Source organism: Sebastes fasciatus, chromosome 2 (genome assembly GCF_043250625.1).
Source record: "Sebastes fasciatus isolate fSebFas1 chromosome 2, fSebFas1.pri, whole genome shotgun sequence".
Taxonomy (NCBI): domain Eukaryota; kingdom Metazoa; phylum Chordata; class Actinopteri; order Perciformes; family Sebastidae; genus Sebastes; species Sebastes fasciatus.
The window spans coordinates 12368776-12396755 of record NC_133796.1 but is presented as its reverse complement, the minus strand read 5'-3'; the positions used below and the strand labels follow the sequence as shown (position 1 = coordinate 12396755).

The following is a 27980-nucleotide window of genomic DNA, read 5'->3' as shown; positions in this document are numbered from 1 at the left end:
CCCCCAACCCAAGCATCTGCAAAGAGACTTACCTTCAATCCTTGATGCTCACCTACACCGGCCGCACAAAATGCGTCATCACACCACACAGGACATGCCGCGTACCCTTCAAAATGGGCTTTATTTTGTTAACATTTACAGGAACATCACTGACATTAATTTTCCACCCGTTACATATGTCTATACTGTACAGATGCAACAGAAAAAAAACAAAAATCAAAATCCCATCCTCTGTTGTGAGACTTCTCTCATAGAGAACAAGGCTCCAGTCAGTGACAAGCTTCAGCAGTGCAGAAAGAGTTCACACAGGAAGGTCCCCTGTCAGGATCCCTGGGACAGTCAGTGGAAACGACCACAGAGCTTAATGGAAGTTGTCAGCTGGAACCTAATTTATAAAAACGCCCTTATTTCATACTCACAACTAAATCCATGATTAAGTTGTGATTTAGGAAAATATATATATAATGCTGATGCCAACATGTGCAGTTTCTCGATTTCATCCAATTTTGTGTGATATACTGTATAAAAAGCAACTAGTTTATATCTCAATCCACGGTATGACTGGTATGCTTTAAGTACTCTTTAAAATTGGAATACAATGGAATTTTTAAAATGTTTGTCTTTAAATACATATATATGGTGCCCCAAGGTTACCAGCCTTGCGCCTCATTCATCACCCATCCTTTGTTAACTCTACACTGTTCAACGTGTCACTATTAACATTCAGTAGTTGCTAAGAGACGGCGTAAACTACGATAACTCACTTCAATATACTGTGAAAGAGGACAAAGAGTACCCAAACCAGTATCATCAACCCTGTTTCATTTTCTTAAAAAGGGACGACATATAAGTTTGTAATATGATTAGAATATAATAAATAATATTTGATCACAATTGTTTTGTTATCTGGTGCATGGCTGGAAACATTGCATGTCACATCTTCATGGAAGGCAGCGAGAGTCAACACCTGCCATGGCGGGCAGAGAAAAGGCTTCGTAAACATAAAATATAATTTAGACTTAGTCATCAACACAATAAGTCAGAGACTTAAAAAAAAAACACTGCATGTGAAAGTCTTCACATCTTACTTTAAAGAAAACACCCAGACTTTTCCAGTATTTCACCTCATTGACCCTACGAATGCAGAGAGTGCTCCACCGACCAGCTTTACAACAGGAGCCATTGTACAAGTCTCCCTTCATGCATTTATCTGGCATCTACTCTGCATTAGCAATGCAGAGCGCTCTTTACAGCTACAGAGGAGAAGCACATTTGTATTCTGTAACACAAAACTCTGATGTCTCCCAACCAACAAATTAGCACTCACTGTGACTTCCAATGGAAGGAAAAAAAAAGAGCAAAAACCTAAATGTTTCCTGATAGGTCCACTTGGGGATGGAGCAAAAGTGCAGCATTGGTGGAGCAAGTATGCAGTAAAACATGAGACTTTTACAATGGCTACATCTGTTTCTGCAAAACATGTACTGTAAAGACATTTACACGGCGTGATGGGGGGAAATACGAAAACCGGTTCACAGAGAGCAGAATGCTCTGGTCTTAATGCGACTGCACAGTAGGTTGACGTCTATACTGTTGATGTTACTACCTGGAGAAATCTATGCTACGAAGAGATTTTACACGAGTTTTTAGAACAGTACACACAGGTTGGATGAGGATTTGCGCACTGCATTGCTTCCTTAATGTGGCGTTATGGAAAGCTCCCGTCTTTTACAGTGATTAAGAATAGCAGGACTCCTCTTTTCTTAAGGTAAATGAGGTGGCCGAGGTTCCTCCCACTAGCTCATCTTGTTTTTGCTGCACATGTTTTGTCAGCCGCGGCGACGCGAGCGTGGCCTCCCGCCCATCTTCTCCCCCCGTCCTCCCTGAACAGGGAGTGAATCTTCATAAGGCCTACCATTGCTTCATCATCCACCATCAACGCTCAGCTGTGAGACACAGGGAAGCTACATAGGACTACATGAAGAACACAACACTTCAACTAATGCACAGTGCAAATAGGCTTCTCCCCTTCTCCTCCATCTCTCCAACCTCCGGAGATAGGCAGGCATCGAGGAGAGGTGGGGTGGAGAGGGTTAACTCCGGACAGCACCCCTGCTGGCAGGCAGCCTTTCTTCTTTTTAGTTTGTTTTTCATTTTTGGTCTTTCTGGGAATCTCCTGCCCTTGGGGAGGGGGGAGGTGGTGTGGCTGAGGGGCAAGGGTGGAGGGGGGTTGGGGGAGAGGATTCTACTTGTACAGGCTCATGGTCGGGCTCTGGTACATGCACATGTAGGCGTCGCACAGCAGGCGTCGGGCCTGGCCCTGGATGCTTTTGGGGTCCAGGGTGTGCAGCTCCTCTGGGGTCATTTTCAGGTAGGCCTCCACCTCTGGACAGGGAGACACCTGGGGGATGTTGAAACCATTCTGCCCTCCTGCAAAAGCCACATGCACCATGTTTAGAAAAGACATGATCGTTTGTAACAGCAAAGCCATAGTCACATTATATTCTTAGTGTTTGAAATACTAGATCAGTGGTTCCCAAAGTGGGGTCCGGGGACCCCCAGGGGTCCTTGAAGGTGTAATAGGGGGTCCCCAGCAAAAAGGGGAATAATTCATTTTCTCTATATTTCCATATATAAGTAACACGATGACAGAATGTATGACTATTTTGGTCATGGGTTTCATACACGTTCTGTAATAAAACATCTAAAAACAACCTTATGAAATGGGATTCCGCGGTCTAATTTGTGTCAGTTTAAGGGTCCTTGATGTGAAAAAGTTTGGGAACCACGGTACTAGATGTCTAGAATTTAATGCATCCGGTCAAATAAAACAATGACCCAGAAGTTGCCAGTAGCAGATATGAAAGTACTTTTTCTTTTTTTTTTTATACTTTTAAATTAAACTTCTTTCCAGCATTTATTATGTTGTTTTATATGATAAGTAAGCACTTAAATGCTTTCACCATAATAAAATAAAACAGCAATCAGAAGTAAAACTATTAGCCGATTAATCATTTTGTCGGTCCACAAAAAAATGTATAAGCAACAATTTTGATAATCGACTAATTTCATTTTCTATGCAAAAATGCTAAATTCTACCTCCAGTAGTTCCAAGAGTGAGTATTTGCCCTTTTCTCTGTCTTAACATGATAGAAAAACTTTGGCATGTTTATTTTCTGACATTTCACCGATCAAACAATTAATCTATTAATTGTAAAAAAAAAGAAATAAAATAAAATGTAAAAATTAACTTAAAATTTAAAAAATCTATATTAGTAGCCCTATTTGCAATTTTACCCAAGTCAGATTGGAGCTAAATGTACAATAGTACTTATTAGAGGTGCTGTGGCAGTCATGCCTGATATCACAGGAAGAATAAATATCTCAAAGTCCTACAATGCAATACAATATGGCAACCCATAACTTTGGTTAAAAATGTAAACAGTCATTGCATGAGGGCATGAATGTTTTCTGTGTAGTGATTAATTAGATTAGTGTCTTCTTCACTGGGTTTCTGAGGCCCTTTAATACCATCTGTGTCACTGGACACGGTGAAATCCTCCCACCAGTGTTACAAAAACAATTTCCCGTACATATCCCAGATCTCATTTCAAGGATCAGTTTGATGTCATAACAAGCGCAGCATCGAAAGGCCGTGACACCTACCGTCACGGTCGGCCATGCTGTCGAAGAAGAGCCAGGCGGAATCTGCGTTGCCGTACTTGACGAAGGCCACGTAGTGACTGGTTTCGATGCACAGCACGGCGAACAGCTCCATCCTCTGGCGGGGGAAACTGCCCTGCCGCCCCGTACCGTCTTGCAGCTCCTTGGGGACAGACAGTTTGCCGTGCCGATGGGCTTTCCTCCTCGGGTGGAGGTGAACCTACATCAGTACAAGCAGTTACACACAGACTGTTTGTTACTGTGGACTATTCAAGTTGAATAAAAAACAGATTTATTATGCTTCATATAACATATGGATTAAGGATCAAAGAAATAAAAGCTTTGATTTGAGGATTCATAATGCCAGATGGGCAATTTAGATATAAATCCAACAATATTTCAGTAAGTGTTGGCAAGTGAAATGAACGGACCATGTGTTACAATCTACTGTAGAAGCCACTCTTCTGCAACATAACTTCTGCACTGAGACAGTGTGATTCCTTTGGATTTGGCGCCACCAAATGGACAATCCTGACCCACACTTTACAACTTAGTTCTTGTTGTTGAACAGTGTTGCAATAATGCCCTCTGTTGTTGTACCTGTGTATTGCACTTTTCACAGAACTGTTTAATCTTGCCAGCCGTGATATCCCCGTCCTCATAACAGTCTCGACACTCGTAGAGCGCCAGTCCTCCGCAGATCCGACATTCCCTCGGAGCTGGAGAATAAAAACACATACATTTATTCTTGTTGACACGCTGCACTAAAGTTCTTTAGCAGGTTTGGAAACAAGAAAAAAAAAAAAAAAAGGTTCCTTCATCTCAGCTGAGTAGCAGTGACAACTCAGCGGGATTTCATTACCAAATGCCACACAGCTCTGAAACGCCATCGATCGGCAAGAAGAACACATCACACTGACACACTGGAAAAAATTATTAGCTACAACTCACTGTCTTCAAGAAGGTCTGTGATGTCTAACTCTAGCGAGGGGAAAATCTTGTTGAACATTTTGAAGTCCTTGCCAAAGCGGGGCATCTGGATGATAAGGCAGGAGGGAGCCTGGGGGTCAGGAAAAACAGAGAAAGAGAAAACGTATGTGGTCATCAACAAAGATCTGCAAAGCTCAGTGCAGACAGGAACTGAAACCAGAATAGAGTCTACACAATGTACTTGATATCTAACACATTACAGACCTTTACTATTAAGCCTGTAAAAGTGAATAGAGATGTTATTTTATCTAGGGTAATTAAACATGTGACTGGACTCTATGTGTGATCTATGTTCTAAGTTTCTTGTTTGAATTAATTGTCTACTGGAAGCTGCTTTTGATCTGCTGTAGGAAGTGTCATTTTTAGGATTGCTGTTAGTTTAGGACACACAGTCATGTAATGTAGCCCCTCATTTCTGGAGCTGTGTGGTCAGTACCACTGGCAGGCTGGCATGAAGACAGGACATGGAAAAAGACGAGCTGTGTGAAACCTTTTCCACTCAACAGCATTCTCGCTACTCTCATAGGCCACGACAGGGGACATTACGACATCACATATGAACTATTTCTTTCTTAAGGAAAGCATTTAGTTCTCCTCATCAACATTGGAAACAACCAAAAGATGAGTCCAATTTAATGAACTATGATATAGAAAGGGAACAATAACTTTCCTTTGTTCCAAGTGCAATAAATGTATTTAATTTGCACTGAAACTTGACGTGACTGCACTGCTCAGTAGCACTTTATTATGGCTACCTTCACAACGGTTTGACACTTTTAACGAACAGATACATCTTTTTTTACTTGGTTGTTTGCTGTAACTGTTGTGATTGTTGTCCCATGTCCTCTTGTATGTTGTCTTTGTGTTTTTGCTCCGTCTACTATAAACAAAATTTCCCCTCGAGGGACAATAAAGATGAACTAATACACCTACTGTATGTACCCTGATAAAAACTACAAATGTATTTTTTTTTAATTACAAACTGTTAACACAGGGGGGAGCCATTTCTTTGTCACAGACTGGAGACGCGAAAAGGACCTCTGTATCTTCAGATGAATTAAGGGGTGTACTATTTATTTATCTTTTGTTTAAAAAAAAACTTAGAACCCAAAGCCATCCAGAAGTGAATAGTACATTACACAATGTGCTATTTTTTTCTGAATTTTAATCTATCCAACACCTCACACACCATTTACATCCTCAGGCCTGTTGTCTGCTTAAACATCAGGTATAAACATTTTTAATAATTTCATCACCATGATGTAATTTTGTAGCGCCACATATTGTAAAAAAGAATTTTGGGTAGCACTGTGTATGCTCAGTTTGATCTAAATACCTATGTGATGTGGTAATATAGGAGCTGGGAATGACGGTACTAAACTAGCATTAATCAGACAACAATCTTTCTACTCAACTCAAGCTAATCTGGTTTTTAAAAAAAGTTCAAAACAAAATGAAATTCACCTCTGCAAACTTCAGGTCGCTGTTGATGAAGGACCACTCCAGGAGCTGCTGGATGGTGGGAACTCCCACCTTGTCCTTCTTGTCCATGAAGATCTGGTAAAAGTAACAGTCCTGGACCTTCTGTCCTGCTGACCTGGAAAACAAGTTTTATTTACATCCTCCTTTCTCAGGGGACAAAGCTAACAGGATAACTGTAATCTGTGCTGACATTAAAAGCACTTCCTGTAGCACCCACGGGTGATATTTATCTCACTGATACACAAAATCAAGATTTTTTTTCTAAAAACTTTAACACTTCAGGCCAATCTGTATGTAATTATAACAATTTCTTACCAAAGAGTACCTTACGTAGCAGATATTGATTAAACCTGTTAGGTAAGGATCTACACTATTTTTCAAAAGAATATTTATAAATAACTTGATGGATTTTCTAAAATTGAATAGACTTTCAAGACTTAAAAATAATAACTTGTAGTTTACTGCGACAATTGGGAATTTGTATTTCTTCTTTGAAAGCAGCTAAATGTCAAATCAAACTACCTGATGATCAAAACAGGCAGTTTAACTTGACATTTAACTGCTTGAGATATGATAAACACATTTTCTGTACCATCTGTATCCTGTCCCTGATAAACTGTAAAGACAGATTTAACACTGCTGAAGCACTGATTTCTAAGCCTGGTACATGTTTCAGATTACTCCTGTTATATGACGTGGCTTTACAACTCTGTGAGTCTGCCACTGCTCGGCTTTGGTATCAAAGAATTACGATGGAAATACTACTAACCCTATCGTACAGTAGACTGAAATACTGCTCATCTGAACTGCAAAGGTCATTAAACATGACAATAAAGGGAGTTTTCATAACGAGACTCCTACAGTTAAACCACTTTGCCCACGCTGTCTGCCATTCAATCTCCAGCGTGATTGCTGCAGCAGAAGTGAAACTTTGTGTGACTGTGCAAATCTACATACTGCAGAATTAAACAAGGTCTGGTTTAGTTCTGTGGTTTAGCAGCAGTGATGTGTTTGGAACTGTATTTGCAGCATATGGTAGGCAGCATTAGGCCATGTCATACACATAGTTTGTGTGTGAAAAGTAATAACTGCATCACTAAACTATTTCATCCACATCTCTTGCTGTGTAAAAATTCAACATTGTGCTAACAGATATCTCTTTTGTGCCTTTACCCACTAGAAGTAGCCAAAGAGGTTTTGCATTTTTTCAAAAGGCAACAGGCCCTTACCTTAGCTTGAGCAACGGGTCCACCCTCAGTATGTGATGGAAAAGGATATTGAGGAACTCCTCAGGATCTGCAGTAGTACAAGATGTGCTTGAATGAGATGTGAGGTAATGTTCCTGTGTAAATGTTGCAATCCAGTGCAGACACTGTAAAAACTGTAAAATTGATTGCATGAATGTGTAGGTTATCTTAAAATAGCTGATTCATTGTGTTTCTTGTGACTTGCAGCAGTATATTATACATTATCACAGTTTCTAAAGAGTTGGTTTTATCCTCAAAAAATTATTTTATTTAATCAGTATAGCAGCTTATTCAACTGATTCTCAACACCAGTACAAAGAAGTTGAAACAATCATCATGATACAGGTCAAACTCGTGACAATGAGCACAATGAAAAAGTATGATATATTGTTCAAAGAACAATAAACAATAGAGTGCTGCAGGAATGAGTCCTTAAACCCGGAAATTAATTAGCATTTTAGCACTTCCAGTTCCCTCGTCTGGTAGTCAATGGGGTTTTAGTTAGATGCCTGAAATAAGGTCGGTGTTTAACACAAGCTTAAGAGAATTTAACGTTTAGTTCTACAATATAAAATACGTCAATAAATACCCCACTCATGAATCTTGAAGCCTTTATGTGTCTTAAAAAAGGTGGTAGCTAACAACTGGTTAAATGAGACTACTGTACAAAACATCATCACGCTGACACGTCAACTTTTACAGCCTCGTTGTTTATACTCACGCTCATGCAACCGTGATGCAGTTGGTTCATAGCCTAATGTGAGCTTTTTACTTCTGGCGATTGCATTTACGCTTCAAAAATCATAATAGTGGTGTTCATTATCTTGCTGAACAAATTGTGTAAGTATCATAAACGTGTGTTCGCCACAGAACTTATTTTTCACAATAATCCAAAACCCAATGGAAAAATCCCATTGGCTTTTTGTCGAGGGAACCCATGGCAATGCTAACTTCCAGGTTGGCCTACAAAAATGCGTCATCCCAGGAGCACTATTTAGCCGTCTCATTCTCCTACCTTTTTCTTCAGACGTAAACCCAGATGCAGCTTCTACTTTCTCCAGGATCCTCCTTAGCTTCATCACTTTAGTGGCACAAACATACCCATGTCTACAGGACAAAGAATGAGCAAGTTACAAACTGGCTAAATAGTCACATTTGGTTTAGTGACATTAGCTCTGCTAGTGAAGTTTTGCATCAGATGTTACATTCAGGGTTTGATGATGAAGTAAATAATGGCACCTATAATATTCCTGATGTGTTTTGTTTTATTCATCTGAATTTAAATCATGTACAGGCTCTTATTTAAAAGTCTGGGAGAAACTTTAGCATTCTAGTCTTGAACGGCTTTTAGCTTCCAGTAAGAATTATACCATTTACCATTACCATTATAACAGGTGATGAGAACACTGAGTCAAAACCGACAATGTGAGTTATGAGTCATGAGTCATGAGTCATGAGTATGTATGCAATAAACCGCTCTGACTTACATGCGCAGGGGGTTGACTATCTCTGTGCGTAGCAGCTCTTGGGTCTCCCTGTAATACTCCACGTCGGTCTTTGAGCGTGGTCTCAGCAGAACCGTGTCCAGTACAGAGCTGAAGGAGAAAAGACTGCAGAGCAGAATATACAACCAAGGGATTACAATAATTATTAATATTCATGTTTCTTTTGTCTAATCTATAGAAGATAAATGATGATTTACCATGATCTTTGGCTGACGTTGAAAAACAGATATCATCCAAAAATATTAATGTTGTAAAACTTTAAATGATGCAGTTTGTTCGATTACATTTGTATTTATTGTGTAGTTGATTAAACATACTTTCTATTTTTATTTGGAAGTGGGTTTTTTAATTATTTATGGTCAAATTAAAAGCTAAAATTCAAAACTCCAAACTGGTCGAAGCATCTTCAGAGTGTGGGATCTCCTGTAGTTTGGGGAAGAAGTTTGGGTTGACTGCTTTATTCAATGTTCCCTTTGGCAGTGTTGGCAGAAACAACAGATGTACTACTATCCACCGGCCTGCTCACAGCAGGAATACACCCTCCTGTTAGAGCCAGTGGGCAAAGTCAAAACAGTTTACTAATAAGCTTCTGCCTCTGGGCAAACACAGCACTGCAGGCTGAGGAATCACCATATAGTCGATCAATATGACTGACCGTCCAGACGTTAGTATATCATGACATACACTGTAGCTGATAGAGCATTTACTGTTAGACTAAAAGAGTACTGACCAGAAGAGGGTTGAATCCAGGTAGCAGGAGTTGTAGTGGCCCTGGATGCCTTTCTTTTTTCCCACCATGACATCCAGACCATCATTCTCTGTGCGGGGAGGCGTGTTCTCGTGTACTACCTCGCTTAGATACCCCCCAAATGCTGCATAGAAACAGACAGTACAAGTGTGAACATAAAGCTTTTGGGGATAATAGTCAATTTGGTGCCTTTAATCATCCCAATTCCTGCTACTGACTCACCGATGGAGTTGCATCGCTCTATGGGGTTAGAAGAGTGATGCAGGGACGGGAAACGGGAGTCAGGCCGGCAGCACTTGAGCTTAACAAACAGGGCTTTTTTGGGTGGGCAGGTGAAGTACCGCGTACCTTTGAAGGTGCCGTCAGTGCAACCAGGGCACTCTTCCTCCTAGAAGAGAAGGTCAAGATCACGTCATCCGATCAATTACCTTCAGGTACTGCATGAATGTGCCTTATGTCGTACTTGGAGCTTTTTCAGATATTTTGTAACTGACTTTGTTTACCAATTTTGTCAACAGTGATTGGCTGTTTAGTGTTGAATATGCTGCATATTGTCTTTACTGGCCAAGAAATAGTCCGGCACAAACCCCCACGTAAAACCGTTTTTTGTCATTTTTACACTTTGGTTTTTGTATGGATTACACAAATGAGATATAAAGTTTTATTTAGTGAGCTTTAAGGTGCTAGCAGGCTGATTTAGTTACCTTTGAATACAGCCAGGCTAGCAGTTTCCCTGTTTCCAGTCTCTATGCTAAGCTAAGCTACCCAGCTGCTGGCTGTAGCCTTAGGCTGCATTCACACCAGATTAAGCGATGCGGCGAAAACGCAACTCTTCCCATTAATTTGGGTCATTTTTGAGTGTGTTTGCGGCTGCGGCTGCGGCAGCCGCAGCCGCAGGGGGTGCCGAGAAACAGAATCAACTTTTGGAAAAGTAACCCAATGTCACGCTGCGGTGGCCAATCACGTAACCGGCAATCCAGAGCTGTACAACCCTGCCATGAGGGAACAAAATATGTTAATTGTTATGGACCATTAAAGTGACTCTCCCACACTGCCGCACAACCCTGCGGCGATTCGCCGCAACACCTGATCTGGTGTATATATTGATTATATTATATTGATATTTTCAGTCAACTCTCTGCTAGAAAGCGAAAGAGCATATTTCCCAAAATGTCAAACTATTTCTTTAACAAAATGTTCAATAAATGAATCAAGCAATGTGGTGATAAATTAGTTTTTACCTGACCAGTTATGACGTGTTACTGGGAGCAACATACTGTAATCAACACGGCCATATAAGTCCACTAATTTCCTATCCAGCTCATCAACAAAGGAGATGCAACAGATGTGTAGTTGATCAAACAAGCTCAAGTTAAGCAAGAAACTGATATGTTTGATATTTTTGTGGTCATCAGTAGGGTTATAAACTTCTGGGAATATTCAAGGTTGAAACTTTCCATTTATTTGAATGGGAATTAACAGGAATTTATGGGGGTGGGTTGCACATGTGATGGAGTAGGCACTGTGCATGCAGAAGGTTGTAATTTTAGGTAATTCCTATTTAACAGGATGCTGGCAGATTATCTGTACATGTGATGGAAGAGTGTGCAGCTGAATGTAGTGCATGGTTACAATTCAATTAAATGAATTGAAATTGTGAAAAATGTTCAAAAATTCCCCAAAGATTGGACATATTCCAGAAATTTACTGGAAATTTTCCAACCCTTTGCAACCCCAGTCATCAGTCAATCAGGGTTAGTAGTAGCACCAGCAGTTACCAACAGCAAGCTTTGAGCAGTAGAAACTGAGGGAAGGCTAGTGTGGTGGATGTTGCATGTCAGGTTGCAATGCTTTGCAATCACTGGCCAGTGAACAGCAACCGACAACAGCAGCGGTTACTGATATAAATAGCTTTAACTTCACCACATATAAATCAAGGCTGGAGTGGTGAGTGTTGCTAATAAGATAGATCAGATCAGATGATAATCAGCTGATCTGAGTGGCACTTCATGTTCCTGCCTGATTGAGAGCTCCAGAAATGTGTTTATGTAACCTGTCAATATGTATCAAACGTTGAAAATGGCAATGACGGAAAATAATCACATAAAATGTATAGAAAACTAAATCAAACATCCAAGTTTACATTGCTGTGTTGCCTCACCAGCTCTAGCCCAGCCAAAGGCTCCAGCAGGCCAGGAGGAAGGCCCACCCAGCGGATGACACCACACAGAGGGGGGTTCTCCTTCACCTCCACCAGAGAGCCCACCTCCAGACCTGGCTGTCCCCGGGGAGGGGTCGAAGGCCGCGGTGAGGGAGGGGCAGCGGGCGACGTGGGCTCGGGCTGCTCTCCCATCACCGACTGGACAGAGAGGGAGAGAGGCCCATGGCTCATGCTGTCAATGGGCCCGGTCTTCCGGTTCAGGCTGAAGGGCAGAGAGTGGAACTTGTTGTCACTGGACAACGAGGCGGGGGGCGGGGCTCTGGAGGGCGGGGAGGACTGGTTGAAGTCAGGGGGCGTGTCAGTAAGTGACTTGGCGGGGTCCTCCCCAACTGCAGGAGAGAAACCAGAAAACAAAACTCAGTGTCCATTTTTATAGTAAAAACACACCATATCATATCAGTCTGTCTTCACTACTGTAGAGATGTCAGTCTTTAAAGAGCAACTTCACACCAAGCTGAAAATCTCTATTTTACTGACAATAAGAGAACTCAAACACCGGAGGTCAGCAAAAACAAGACTTTCAGATGGTGCTGAGTCACGGTTTAATAACTGAAGGAAGAAAAGAACCTGCACACTGGCAACTGGATTCATTTGGCTTTAACGAGCTACTAGATTCAAATAGAGACAGATCATAGTTTTCATAAAATGTAAGAGTGAAGCTCTTTCATCTTTTATTTCTATCTAAGCAATCTCAGCATCTTAGGACATTTTCAAACTTGGGTCAAATAGATCATTTTTTAGTAGATATGAGGGTATATCCCCCTGTTGTCAGGCTATCAAATAGGCATTATCGGTTGCTATAAGCCCCATAGATGTGGGTTAATAGGGGCCTATACACCCAGTAGTAGGTTTTATCATCTATTCAAATGGTAGATCACTGAAAGAAGGTATAAAAGAACACAATAGCCAACTCTAGCAACCGTAGGAGACCAGAGTTGTTGTGTAGTTGTCTTTGTGTTCACAAGCCTTAAGTTTCATTTTCACTTTAGAAACGTAGTTATTTTAATCCAAAACGTGATGTTTTTCATGAACATGAGCAACATGAAGTGTTTTTGTTGCCTAAACCTAAAGAAGTTATAGTTTTGTTGCCTAAATCTAAAGGAGCCTTTTTGTTTGTGTTCAAAACGTAACGTTTCCTTCAGTTTTACATGTTAGAAAATTTTGCTTTTAAGTTTCACTTTCACTGTTACAACGTAGTAGGTGTAGTAGGCCCCATACTGACCCACATCTATGGTGCTTATAGCGACCGATAACACCTATTTAATGGCCTGATAACAGTCTAATCGGGTGCAGCACAGACAGGTACACTTGAGTGTATAGTGCTGAAAGAATTAATCCACAGCTCGGATAGATTCTTTTGTATAAAAACTGTTGATGATGAACCTCCTTAATTCCTGAAGGAACAAGCCACTGTCCAGACTCAAGTTTTGAGTTTTTAAGAGAGAAAATGCCCTTTGTTGAGACATGACATCTAGTGTGCAGACTCCTCTTCCCATGTGATGGTGTTCTGAAATGTGCTTCACTTTGCTTTTAAGAGTACACACCTAAAGTCACAATTTATGTGCCGTATCAAATTGACAATTTTCAGAGATGTCAGCCTTCTTTGATAATTTAGTAAAGGCAGGTTGTGCACAAATCACACCTTTCAAAACTATGTGTTTGTGAAGGGGAGTGCCACTCTATCTAAGAATTCACAAAAGAAGAATTTGAGTGACAGTTGAGTCAATATATGCACACTCTTTACAAAAGCTAAAAACTGGAGAATTTTGTGATGTCGCTGGGAGTCAATATCTGCCACTGCTCTAAAAATAACAGCTTTTTGACCATTTTTTAAATTATTATTTCAAGTCCTTGAAGATGTAAAAGCAGCCAACTAGAACTTTACACATCACAGTTTGCAGAAGTGAGAGCTCACTGAAATGATGTCCTGGTAGTCATCACAATCTAACCAGATTCTAGCTCTCTGCTGTTCTCTGAAATCCATATGTGAAATTACAGATGTTGGTTTCAGTTCGGTAGCTCTTTACTAGAACTGTCACCTCGAACAGATGCTACACAACAACCTCATCTACATTATGTGATAGTTGTGGAATGTTTAACACAGATGTTAATTAAAACATCCATCACAGATACATCTTTATATTGTGATTCATGATTGTTAGCAATCCAGCATCTTATGGCAGCAAGAAAGTCATCACAACATTTATCGTCTCCCAGTAGCAGCTGATTTTGTAAACCACTGACATCACAATGTCGTAGTTTTCTCTCTGAATTTGAACTTTCAGAAAGAGTGATGCAAGATCCCAAGTATTGACAGAACTGTCATGACGGACATGACATGAATTCTTGAAAAAAGTGGCATTCGTCTTTGAGCTTGTACATCCCATATTCCACCACTCAGAGAACCACAGGAGTTTGTAGTCCAGTCTGATGACTACGTTGACAGACATGAAAGCACCACGATCACAAAGAAAAATAACCCCAAATTGTGGAAAGTGACCCTGAGGAAGATGAAAATGATTACACATTCACAGGATGAGTAAGCAGTTGTGAAATCAGCACATCAGCCATTTATGACAGACCTCTCTTACTTTCTGCGTTAATACTTTTACAGGCACTCAAGTACTCTGTTTTGCTTTGGGAGGAGGCAACACCACAATCATTCACAATCAATCATCTAAATTTCAGAGCTTGCACATTATTTGCAATGATACTGAAGTACATAACCTCTTGTGCATCTTGTTATTTTTTGGTTGATTTGTATTGAAAATTTAAGGTTATGAATTTATTCATGATTAGTACATGAATCAGAATCCAGAATGTGACCATAAACAGAATAAAGTTAATATCCAGAATCCTGTGTACATTTATATACACTCAGTGATAATCAGCCTCCACCATCTTGACTACAGGAGTCATTTCATTTTTATAAAACTCTCAAATTCTTCACAACTGACACGTATTGGTGATGACATGAGCAATGTGACATTTCAATGTGAAAAAAAAATCAAACTTCCGAAAATGAAAATACCACAACAGTGACACTGAATGACTCAGTCCTGACACAAGAAATAAAGGCTTTTACTAACGCTTCGGCCTGCAAATAGTATTACACAGAAATGTTAATCTTAAAGACAACAGCCAGTTAAGAAGTAATTTGCAGCACTGAGCATTATTAAAAGCCTTAGGGGCGACACCAATTACTCCATGCAGGTGGGATATCATAATGGTGATGAAGGACAAGACTAGTGGAAAGGACTTTATAGCAAGCTACTGCAACAAACTACTCATTGTTGTTTTTCTGCAAACTGTGTTTTGGGCATACATTTTATTTTATTCCAGAATACATTAATTACAATACATAACCTACATATACATACAGCAAATAGATTTTGTATGGAACTCCATTTCTCCCACATGTTAAAAAAGTTAAATCATTTTTTCCTGATTTATTATGACTTAAGGTTTCTTAAGACTATGGAGGTGCAATGTCACAATCCTGAGATACTTCAGGCAGATCCACTCTGACACTCTGAAGTATTTTAGTCATCCATCTTATAGAATAACAACAAATGTGTCACTACGCAACAACTCTGCGAGATGCGTATCAATGTGCAACCCCTCAGATTTTAATTTATTTTGTATTACACACCGTGAGAAGCAGACAGCCAAAGCACACAAATCTCCTACTTTGCATATGTCGTGAGTTTCATATCAACCACATCTATAGTCTATGTTTAAGATGGTAGAAATATTCTCCCGTATACATCTAAAACGTACCTCTTCTGTAAGCTACGTGTACTGGAAAACTATTTCTGTTCACGGATCAGATCAGCTGTGTTGGTGGTATTTCTTATATTAGCCGGCGTGGTGAAGACGGTTGACTACCGCCGCCTGTTTCAGCACCACAGCTGTTTAGTTGCTGCTGAAAGCTCACTTCCTAATTCAACCACTGGACAAATAATATGCAGTGGATATCTCATATGACAATAAAGTATGTTAAGATTATGAGATACTGTTCCTCATAATTATACCATATACTAGATTAGAAATACAATACGGCGCGAGTATTAATATAAATTATATTGATATATGTGATATTATTATATGCCACATGTTTTTAGCAGGTGGGAGAAATATGCTTCCATACACAACTTTACCAATTGCTAAAATTATCTACACAATACTACTTTTGTATGATACTTGTATTTAGAGCAACCCACAATACCAGAATATATATATATGTATTTTAGTACAGGGGTGACCCAACGGGAATGCCAATGTTAGTAAAATAAAACTATACAGCCCAGATAAAAAGTGTTCCTTATTGAAAGGGATTAGGATGTAGCTTGTTGTAAACAGGAGCTTGCCGGTAAGATGGTTGACATTCCATGAGTACCCGTTTTTTACCTTCATCAATGTACCATGTGCTTTTGGATTTGGACTGGGCGGGGGGATCAACAGTGCTGCCATTTAAAGTATAGTAAAATTCAGACTTGCTTCTACTGCCACACTGATGACCTAATCCTGTAAATAACACAAGTACATGAACAAAAACACACAGAGATAAGCAAAATGTGTCTGTGTGTGCGTGTGTGAGCATGTTTTGTCCCCTGTTTTGACCAAGTGAGAAATAAAAGGGTAGAAAATCCTAGAAAAAAAAAGGTCAATTAATCAGCGACTGTCGTCAGTTGTCTCCGTAACAGAAACACAAAAAGAGAAAACAAAAGCAATCAGGTAGTAACACATTCCATTCACATCAAATCAATGCAGCTGCTGTATTAATATATTTTTAAAAGGGACTTTCCACCAAAACTGTTGCTATTCTTAGCTTTGCTTGCCTACAATATTTCAAGTTTGACCAGTTTGTTTCAGTGTAAGAGTTCTCTAAAACAAACAAAAGACTTCCTCTATCAGGAATTAGCCTCACAGGGATCATTAGAAACCACAAATCTAAATTTGTTTTGATGGAATGCCCCTTTGAGAGTTGTCATCACACTAAGTGGTTGATACATCAGTTAGGTTTGTATCGTAACAGCGGTGCAGTACCTTTGCTCTTTGGTTTGCTTTGGCCAGAGGACGACTTGTCACTGTTGGTGCCTCTGGGGGCAAAACTGTGCTTTTGCAGCCTTTGGTCCTGCATGGAATATTCTGTACAGCCCAGAAATACATTCACATTAGAGGCACAACACCCCTATCAGCCTACGTCAAACTACCATTCAACAAATGTCTACCACAGCCTACTTGCCATGTATGTAAGTTCACATTGACCCTCTACCATTTCCCTTGATGGTTTTCAATTTGTCACTGCAGTTTGATAAACACAAGTTTGATACAGTCCAATATGTTATTGGATATTTAAAACACATTTAAATATCCAATAACAGCTTTTAAGATTCTATTTTAGCTTCCTTAGCTATATAAAACATACTTTTAACGCATTGGTTGTAATCTTAAGATACTGGCAAGAGTACGCTAGATTTTAAAAATGATCCAAACCAGCCCAATGTTGCCATTGAGTGGTCGGAGGAGTAGAAAAAGCGCTATATAAATGCAAGTCCATTTACCATTCAACTCTTTTCCAATGAAAGAAAGTCGCCAAGTCGGCAAAACTGACAGTCCGTCGCTTCAGGCTTCCCTCTAAAGCCACTCCCCCAAAATGATCATTATGAACGTGAATGGCGAACATGGCTATTGTTAGTACTCACAGCTGTCAAGCTAGCAGCTTGTGGAAGACTCCGGAGACAATTAGTGCACGGGCAGAGTGCGCGCAGGTAGACAGGTAGGTAAGTAGACAGGTTGACAGGCAGGCAGCCCAATCCAATCATTACATTTGTGCCGATTGAAATGATTGGACAGGTTTATCACAGTCCTGCTACAGTATTATACAGTACACTATTTGATTTATTGATTGCTGTCAGGATGTAAAGAGAATTCCAACAAATATAACAAACATTTGTTGAAGAAGAAGATTACCAACCTTAGCTTTCTTGTATGACACTAACCTGGCTTTCAACATTTAGCCAATGACAGCAGATGTGTTGCTTACAAAATGTTCTAGACTAAAGATGTTTTGTATGTATTGACCATAACTTTGACCATGAGTTTTCTTCCTCTCAAGTTTGCAGACAGGCTGACAGTCAAAAGGATGATTTTCACTGTCTAGTATAACAATCATGACAAATTCGGAACAAATGAATAACACATTTTGTTTTGCTTTAAGTAGCCTGTCTAGAGAGTGCAAAAGTGTTTCAAAGCGAAACGACGAATGTGCAAAATAAAGAATCTTAAAGATTTTCTAGATGCGATTCTGAATAGTCAGAGAGGCGTCAGTAGCGCACATAAACAAATCAATATGCCAATGTGGGGAACAAAGAGCCTGAGTATCTCACTTGACTTTCAAAAACAAGTGAGACATCAACACAAAAGGCTCTCTGTTCCCGCTGCAAGCAAAACACAAACTCAGAACGCTCGGAGGCAGCTCAGAGCTGGTCCAAGAGAGGGACGGCTGAATGTGTTCAGAAAACGCTGAGGTTTCACGACATGCACATGGTCCAAACACAGGAACAAATACTGTATGACTCACCTGGCATTACGTCACAGATGGGGACGAGTCGAGTGTGCTCCAAACTGGCAAAACTACACAGCAACTTCCCATCAAACACACCATCCCAGTCCCCGATAGGATTGTCCTGCAAGAGTTGGAGACATAAGAACCTTATAACCCTGCCAAGCGTTCTTCTTCATCTCTGTAAAACTGATCAGGTGCCACACGTGCTTCTTCTTGATGAATAAATCAATCGCGATTCTTGATGATGGCTTTTGTCTTATCGCTCTAAAAATGATGCTTAAGCTTGATCCTCTGTATTGTTATGATCCAAACTGCTCATCTCATCTTCTCCACCAAAACAACAGCTCTTCCTCCTCAAATCATTCCACCTGCTGAAAGCTCTACTTCCTCTGCAAGCACAACCACGCCATTCTTCTTCTTTGGTTTGGGATCCAGGACTCTGCTCCGGCGGGATAATGTAAGACAAGCGTGAGGCCAGTGCCACTAGCTAGAGAAGGCAGGGCGAGGCTGGACGCAGAGTGAGGCAGAGCAGTGGGCTCTCCTCAGCTGCCTGCTGGCCCCTTGCCATGCTGTTGGGTCATACAGCACTAAGTCTTTACCTCACTCCCCGCGTGACTGCCTTGCCTTTGTGTGGGTGGCTCAGATGCTCTGAGTGGGCTGCTGCTGCTGCTGCTGCTGCTGTTGGTGCTGCTGCTAACGATCAGCAGTCAAATGCCTCAGTTATGTGTTTCAATCTCTCTATGACTACAATACCTCTCCCGCCTGACAACAGTAGTCATAGATACCAGCTACAAGGCAACAAGACATGTTCCCTCAACATACAGACACTGTCATTAAAAAAAAAAAAAACAACAACACAGGCACACATGACAGAAGACATTAACTCTCATCACTTGACTGACTGATAATTTAAAGCTGACATGTGTAACTTTCTGCACCACTACTGAGGCGAGGACAGTTCAACTAGAACGAAGATGGCAGAGCATCCTCAGTCATGATTGAATGAAACATCATCTCACTTCATTATAGACAGCTACCTCAATGTGACACTGTGACCAGAGGCTTGTACTACGAAGCGAGTTCAACATACCCAGGGTATATTCTCGTTGTCTGGTTTAACTAACCCTAACAACCGCAATCCCGCTAAGCGGCCCTACAGCGGTGGTTATCAACTCAGTAAATCAACCCAGGGTTTCTCCATCTGACTGCGAGCGCGTTCACATGAGCGGGGCGGTGTTTGCAGCATTTGACCAATCACAAACATGAACAAGTCTACTGTCTGCAGAGAGGCACATTTTACAAACGAAGAGCAAATTATAATATTAGACAAATACGAAGAAGTTAAACACATAAGGCTAAAAGTAACACAGTTGAAGCTGCCAAATGCAGAACGGACAGCTGGCAAAGGAAAAGAAATGCCGATGTGTGGATTTGTATATTAACAGACTTATAATATCACCGCCCCATCAAGAGCATGAGGAGATCTCACTATAATTACTTTGTGTATAATTAATATGCTGCTTATAGAACAGAATGGCAGACTGGGAGATACTTCATTATTCCCTTTAGGGAAACTGTGGCATGTACGACACTTTTATCCTGCTTTCTGCTGCGTCCCCGACTCCGGCGGTATGAAACAGACTTGGGAGCAAATAAAAAATAAATATAAGAACATAATTCAAAGCGAAAAGCAGGCTTACTTTCATGTCTTATAATCACCCACAGCATACATAAATGTACCGGTAGCAAAGTAACTCAAGGCAATGCATACAGTCTGCGTGACTGTAAACACACGACTCTGACGTAGGCTATTTATTAATTTTTTCATTTGCTTCCAAGTTGGTTTCACACCTTCAGCGATTTCTTGCCAGCTGTGCTTTCTGCATTTGTAAGTTTAAACTGTGTTGCTTTTAGCCTGGATTGTGACTTTAACTTCTTCGTCTTGGTTTCATATTATTTTACATTCCGTGCACCGATCTGATTGGTCAGTAGGCGGTGTTTCCATAAGAGTTGACCTCTTATCTCAAACAAAACCTGCTCCGAAGCAGGTCAGGTGTGCAGCATAAGTTACCACGGTGATCTACCCCGTTAAGAAGTGAACCACCGTCGTAGAACTGAAAACCCAGGGTTGAACCTGAAGTTACCTCGCTAACCCCAAATCCGCACGTATCAAAAACCTAAGTGTAAATAAAAAATCATTTTACGAAGGTTTATGTGCCGGACTATTTCTTGGTCGGGACAAGTTGCTAGACGAGCAACGCAGACTCCACGAAGTAACTGATTCCTACCAGGAAATAGTGCGAAACATAACCCCGGTAATACAACAATTTGTCATTTTAACACGGATTAAACAAACAAGATACAGCATTGTCTTTGTATTAAGATAAATAAGCCGGCTGCTGGCCATAACTTCATATTTTGCATACAAACATGAAAAGTGGTATCAATCTTCTCGTCTAACTCTCAGCAGGAAAGCGAATAAGCGTTTTCCCCAAAATGTTGAACTTTTCCTTTGAGGGAAACAAGTCATATTGTCAGGGAGAAAAAATGCTTTAGAACTTCATTTTCTTTTATTTCCTTTAACTGACAACAACAGGAGTCTTAGATTGTGTGCATTTGTCTATTATTTTCTTCATCAAGTAACCTGTTGATTATTTTTGGACACACAGCTGTGGATACAATAACTATTTAGAGAGAGCCTTACTTACCATGTCAACTCCCACATAGTAACCCAGGCTCTCATTGCCCGGTAGCAGGTCACAAAAAATGATGGTGCCTCTCTCTGGCCCGTCCCTGGTCTGCACCAGGACCCTGGAGTTGATCTCCAGAGGAGGGAAGTCCTGGTCCACTTCCACCAGATTGCCGTCGTCCACCTCCAGCTCGCCCAAGGCTTCGTCATCATCATCCTCCCAGAGTTCAAGTTTGTCCAGAGCCACGAACACGCCGCATTCATCCTCACAGCGGAAAAGCTGGCGGCCCTGGTAGGAGCCCTCCGTGAAGCCCTGGCCCCGGCCCTCCTCCTGGGAGACGGAAGCAAAGGAAGGATGATGAGACAAGCGTAGAGGGTGAGACAGAACAGGAGCAAGAGGGATGAGCAACTTATTGTCATAAAAAGTAGGGCAGGTAGCGAGGCTGCTTGCTCAGCATTCTTCAGTGAGGGGAAGTCAACATCATAGAGCTGTGAGAGCATATGATCGATTACTGCAGCAGGAATATGACTTGACTTACTGAGATGATAAATGCATTCAAAAAGTTGTAGCACAGATACTGGATGTTCTCACAAAGCATACTGTAACATACTGTATTGTGCTTCTTGTATCACATGCAGGCTTTAGATGTGAATTACAGTCATCTCTATTTGGTAGTAGCATAAAATCAGAATTGGATCTGAAGCATATGTGCAAACTCTGATGGCCTGAGCTGCAGTCTGAATGTTTGCGCTCCATCAGCCCACTCAAGCAGACGCCAGCTGGATTCAGTTGAATAAAAACTACTTTGTGCTGCAATAAGCAACCCTTTGTATTTTGCTGCTTTCTATACATACAGTGCAGAATGAATGGCGTGACATGAAATAATCACATTTAGTGTTGAGATTAAAGGAATAGTAACAAAAAGTCAAATGTTATCATTATCTGCTCAGTCAAAAGACTGCTGCTTTTTTTTAGTCTATTCTAAAACACATTTGTAATCAGTCTCCATCTTTAAAGCTTAAGAAAGAGAAGAAATTGACAAAAAAATGTAGATTTGCAAGCAATAACTAAGTCTGAAAGTCCAACATGTACGTCATTTCATCCTGCATTTTCAGGGAGTCAAAACGAATATGATGCAAAAGGTGCCGAGCTGTGACATTCTCATAGCAAATGTCACACAAGTGTGAATATTTAGCTTTTCATTGTGCCTTGTGCTCTGTATAAACAGTCCCCAAAATAGCTCTGCAACAGTCAGCACAAAATATGATTTGTTTCAGGGGTCCATTTTGTTATCTCCAAATGTGATATAAGTTGCCATACAAGTGCAAGCTGACAAGGCGCACATGAAAGACACTTATTGTGTGCACTATCTGGATGAATAAATCTAGCTGTACTCTTTGCATTTTTTCCTTTCTGTTATGTATGTAGATAATAAAGTCCATTGAGCTTAAAATAGCAGACTCACACCCCAGCAAATGAACAGCGTTGCTCACAAAATCGCATGCTTCTGTCCGTCTTATTTATGAGGAACAAGAGTACAAACACTTCATTGCATTGCAATTGCCTTGAGCACTTTCACTAATGAGGCCATGGGTAGCGGAAATAGTTGGACTTCTCCTAATAAATAAAGACAGCAAAGGAGTGTGGGTTTTCATTTGCTGAACTACGGGTCTGATGCAGCTTTAAGCATTAGACATAATTTATAAAATGTTACTTGAGTCAAACAAAACCACCTGGTTTCAGAATGCTCACAGGAACCAGTTACTGGCTGCTTCTTTTGTAGCAGGTAAGACTGAAAGAAATTTGCACTGTTTAAATTGGTTTAAAGGTGAATAGTAAGGACACATGTTCATTTTTGACAGCTTTGAACTTTTGTCTCAGTTGTACTGTGCAACTTAAAAAATGTCTCTAACACTGAAATTAATATTTCTACGGTAGTAGAGCTCTCTGGCACAACGATCAACTCAAAATAAACACCTCACCCTCAAGAGAAACAAAAGACACACAAGTTCTCACCAGCAGCTCCACTCCAAACCAGATTCCAGAGAGGGCTCTGTCAGGGAGCAGCGAGCCCTTGAATCGGACCACACCAGGCAGCGGTTCATCCCCTGAACGCAGCTGGACACGCACCTTCGAACCACAGTCAATATCACGGACGCGCTCTAGCCGCGACTTGTTGCAGAGCAGGGCGTACCGCTCCTCACAGTTGGTGATGGGGAACAGCAGCTCAGCCAGCTTCTCATCCAGCTCCAGGACGTCCCGCTCGTCCAGGCTCAGCACCACGTTGGTCTGGTCCAGGATGCGGAGACTTTTTTTGCCCTTGCACGGGGGCAGCGTTCGGCCCAGGCTGTTGCGCTCCTGGCAGGCCTGACCGAGGCTGCCACGGGGGATCCTCAGGGTCTTCTGGGGAGGCTTCTCCACCGTACACTCCTTTATGACCATGTAGAAGCGCCAGTCCTCCCTGAAGCCCCCACTGGGCTTCTCCTGGCTCCATAGGGCAGAGCTCATGGCTGCATGAGGTCCAACATCAAGGCAAGCTTGACCTGTGGTCTGTAGGAAGAAATAACAAATGACCACTTAAAAAAAGAAAAAAATCAAGGACAACAAGACACATACAATTAAAATTATGAGTGACAGCTTGTTTTAATTACTTTATTTGATAAATTAAAATGAGGGCTGTCAAAGTTAACGTGATAATAACGTGTTTTTATAACGCTTTTTCGGAGGTTGTAGCGGGCTCAGCTAAAGCTTAAGGCTAGAGTAAAGATACTGGTATCAAATTAAACAAAAAAACTAAGGATTCCATTGATACCAACCATGTCATATTAGCTTGTCGCAAAAGAGGGTAAATAATGCTAGAAATTTAAGCTAAATTTTGGCGAGGAAAAACTGGCATGGCCATTTTCAAAGGAGTCCCTTGACCTCTGACCTCAAGATATGTGAATGAAAATGGGTTCTATGTGTACCCACGAGTCTCCCCTTTACAGACATGCCCACTTTATGATAATCACACACAGTTTGGGGCAAGCCATAGTCAAGTCAGCACACTGACACACTGACAGCTGTTGTTGCCTGTTGGGCTGCAGTTTGCCCTGTTATGACTTGAACATATATTTTTTTATGCTAAATGCAGTACCTGTGAGGGTTTCTGAACAATATTTGTCATTGTTTTGTGTTGTTAATTGATTTCCAATAATAAATATATACATACATTTGCATAAATCAAGCGTATTTGCATTAATTTAAAAAAAGAGTATTAAATACTTGAGAAATCTCTTTTTAAGGTAAATTTTAAACAGATACAAAATTTAATCATGGACAATCGCGATTCAATATTTTTAATCGATTGACATGCCCTTATTAAAATACAATATTCCACAGACTTTGGCATAAACAACTCATTCATTAATCAGTTGTAAATAACAAACTAATAGTGATCGAACATTTGGTGACAGTGACTTAATTGCATTAAGGTGAGGGGAAATATGTTCTGAATAATGATGAATGGTGACCTCAGTAAAGATATATATCTGCAAGGTAACTTTACATCTTAATTAGCTGATGACTGCTCTACACTGCTCTATAATTAACAGATATCTGATCCAGGCTGTGGTTTGTTGTGTTAGCTCATGATGGTAATCTCGGCTGTTTACTCTCCCTCTCTACTGCCCAGTCATCCCTGTGCAGTACCCCTTGTTTTTTAGCAGGACCTCGTGTGACATTAGTCATATCTACTGATTTGAATTATCTAAAAATAGACGGTGAGCAGACAGTTGACTTATTCTGACAGCCAGAGCAAAGACTCAGATACCAGACAACTGGATTTCCCCTGATGACACCTTTGATATAATGATCAACCACCCAACATAGTCAAGAGCACACTATACATCCGTGATTTGTTTCAAGCATGACAGCATTACTAACTTGGTTATTTTTATATTGTTGTGTCCAGGGTCTGAAATTAACCTTTTTCCTCACATGCCGCTGTGGCAGGTCACTGAACATTTCTACCAGCAACTCATTTTTGTTTGTCTGCCACTTCTGAAATCTAAGTAGAATGCTTTAAAATTGTAAACACTGAGTTAGTGGTACCAGACCGTAGAATTATGGAATATATCATGTAACCTTAATCCATGACTATATTTTGTAACGCCTCATTTTACAGGCCCGCAAGTTCATGGTAATTAGCTGATAATTAGCAAGTAACATATTTGAAATTTCTTTGCAATTACTGCCAAATTACCCCAATATTTACCTTAAAATGTATTAAAAAAATTATTTGTTATAAACATTATTTGATCATTATATTCCACTATTTCTCAATAATTAATTGAATACATTTCCAGGACAGCTTTTGCCTGGTGATGGTTGTCAAGGAAAAATGTTTATGGAAAAGGACTCATGATATTGCTGTCAGTGGCCAAGTGCTGCCAACACTGAAATAAACAAAACCGTAATCTAACTTTGTGGTTGGCACCTCAATGAACAGGCTAAATAAATGTCAAACCACAGGTCAGGGCACTGTTTATAACAAAGTAATTTTCAATAAATGTTGAGGTTAATATTGGAGTAGTAATTCCAAAGAAATTTCAAATAGGTTAACTTGCTAATTATCACATTTGCAGACCTGTAAGATGAAGTGTTATAATATATTTAATTTAGGAATTGCTTTTTAAAAATAGTATTTCTTAATATAAGGAAAGCCTGGTGGCAGGTGACCTGAAATTTTCACCTGCCACAGCCAACATTTACCCTGTTATTTGGCAGGTGGCAGGTGCTAATTTCATTCCCTGATTGTATCCAAATAAATGTAAATAAACATTAAACTAATATTGTTATGGCTTCTACATACAGGCCTCAACACAGATAGCAAAAATGAAAGTAAACCTGACTATGAGCTAGCATTGACCTATGTGTTGTTTGACATTTATTTATTTAGTTCATTGAGGTGACAACCACAGAGTTAGATTACAGTTGTTGTTTATTCCAGTGCCTGCATCACTGACCGCAACATCATGTACATTTTTCTTGACAAATGTATTAAATTCATTATTGAGAAATAGTGGAATATAATGATCAAATAATGTTTATAGCAAAGTCATTTTCAATACATTTTAGGTTAATATTGGGGTGGTAATTCCAAAGAAATTTCAAATAGGTTAACTTGCTAATTATCACCTAATTACCATGAAATTTGCAGGACCTGTAAGATGAAGTGTTATAATATATTTAATTTAGGAATTGCTCTTAATATAGGGAAAAATCTGTCTGCCATGGTTGGCAGGGGGAACTTTCAGGTCACCTGCCAACCATAGCAGACAGGTTTTCCCTTATATTAAGAAGCCAACATTTACCCTGTTATATGGCAGGTGGCAGGTTGCTAATGTCATTCCCTGATTGTATCCAAATAAATGTAAATAAACATTAAAGCACTATTCTTATAGCCTTTACAGGGCTCAACATCAGGTAGCAAAAATGAAAGTAAACCTGATGTGAGCTAGCACTGACCTGTGTGTGGTTTGACATGTATTTAGTTCATTGAAGTGACAACCACAAAGTTAGATTACAGATGTTGTTTATTCCAGTGTCACCATCACTGACAGCAACATCAGGAACATTTATCATGGACATTTTTCCTTGACAACCATCACCAGGCAAAAAGCTGTCAGTCATAGAGGCCCTTTAAGAGAGGGAAGTAGCTAGCTTAGCTCAGCTAAACAACACCATTATAGTAATGTGGGTTCAATAACAACCTTACCTTTGATACCCGTCAGTTCACTTAGAAGCTACAGATGACTGCCATGTCAAATATCCATCTCCAGTTATTAGATCCAGGCCTCTGGAAACAAGCTCCTCGTAATAACCTCTGATTAGCTCACTGGGCTAGCTAATGCTAACATCCAAAAACCAGCTAAGTTATCACGTTAAAGTTAAACTAGCTGAGCTGAGCGACAGCAGAGGACTGCCAGCTCCTCAGCATTCAGATAAACCTGCTCTCCATGTGGGGAGATACGTGAAATAATAATAAATACACGCTACAGCTATGAGATATATATATTATTTACAGGAGAAGACGACCTCACCAAACTTAATGTATGACGTCACGCACGATCTTGGTAGATGATTGGTCAGTTGGTTTCGTATTCGAGCGCTGATTGGCTGTTCAGTGTGTTTGTAAAAACCAGGGTCCCACCCTACTCTGGGGTTTTCCCATGAATGGCAGAACATATAGTTAGGTGGAAGTGTGCAGATGATGCTGTCACTTGATCCAGGCTGTAGTGGAAGAAGCATTTAATGTGGAATATTTACATAAATAAAAAACTATATATTAAAATATATTACAAAATATATAAATAATAAAAAATATATAAATAAAAAATATTTAAATAATAAAATAATAAAAAACACAAAGTATATTAATTTTATTAAAAAAAAAAATTATCAGCAGCATGTGTTTAGAAAACAAAAGTGCTCTTTATACAGAATTGGCCTCTTTCAGAGTGTTATATAATGTGATATATATTATATTATTGGATTATTATCAATGATGCATTCATATATATGATGCATGATACTGCACACATTAGATCTATTTATTGTACACTACATTTTTTTATTGACGGACGGTACACGCCATGTCCATTCACTATGTTCATTCACTGTGTATATTCTGTATTTCTATTTATTGTTTTATAATCTTTTTGTACACCTGTACCTCTGTATCTGCCCTTTGCTGTGTTGACACCTGAATTTTCCCCCGGGGATTAATAAGGGTTCATTTTATCTTATCTTATCTTATTTATTATATTATTGAATTATTATCAATTATGCATTCATATATATGATGCATGATACTGCACATA

General features: G+C 40.0%; 1 protein-coding gene across 4 annotated transcripts; it reads right to left on the bottom strand.

Moving 5' to 3' along the window:
• Positions 1–102: 102 nt before the first annotated feature.
• Positions 103–27233, bottom strand: cyld (cylindromatosis (turban tumor syndrome)). 4 transcript variants are annotated; one of them, XM_074610083.1, is made up of 17 exons: positions 26876–27233; positions 23134–23667; positions 21136–21447; positions 18443–18548; positions 16906–17007; positions 16267–16383; positions 11797–12185; positions 9858–10023; positions 9618–9759; positions 8870–8992; positions 8398–8489; positions 7365–7431; positions 6118–6250; positions 4615–4723; positions 4264–4382; positions 3667–3883; positions 103–2430 (listed from the first exon to the last, which is right to left on the bottom strand). In XM_074610083.1, the coding sequence occupies exons 2-17, from the start codon at positions 23623–23625 to the stop codon at positions 2246–2248; spliced, it is 2871 nt and encodes a 956-aa protein (XP_074466184.1). In that variant the 5' UTR covers positions 23626–23667; positions 26876–27233; the 3' UTR covers positions 103–2245. The 4 variants fall into 4 exon arrangements, with proteins under 4 accessions (XP_074466184.1, XP_074466204.1, XP_074466195.1 ...); XM_074610103.1 differs by lacking the exon at positions 16267–16383; XM_074610094.1 differs by lacking the exon at positions 16906–17007.
• Between the last annotated feature and the right edge of the window lie 747 nt (positions 27234–27980).

Excerpts from the sequence above, each read along its gene's own strand:
- cyld (XM_074610083.1), bottom strand. The coding sequence starts at position 23,625 with ATGAGCTCTGCCCTATGGAGCCAGGAGAAGCCCAGTGGGGGCTTCAGG. Across the intron at positions 10,024-11,796 it reads CTTTGGCTGGGCTAGAGCTG|GAGGAAGAGTGCCCTGGTTG; the intron begins GTGAGGCAACAC and ends CTTCTCTTCTAG. Across the intron at positions 4,383-4,614 it reads CACAGACCTTCTTGAAGACA|CTCCGAGGGAATGTCGGATC; the intron begins GTGAGTTGTAGC and ends TTTATTCTCCAG.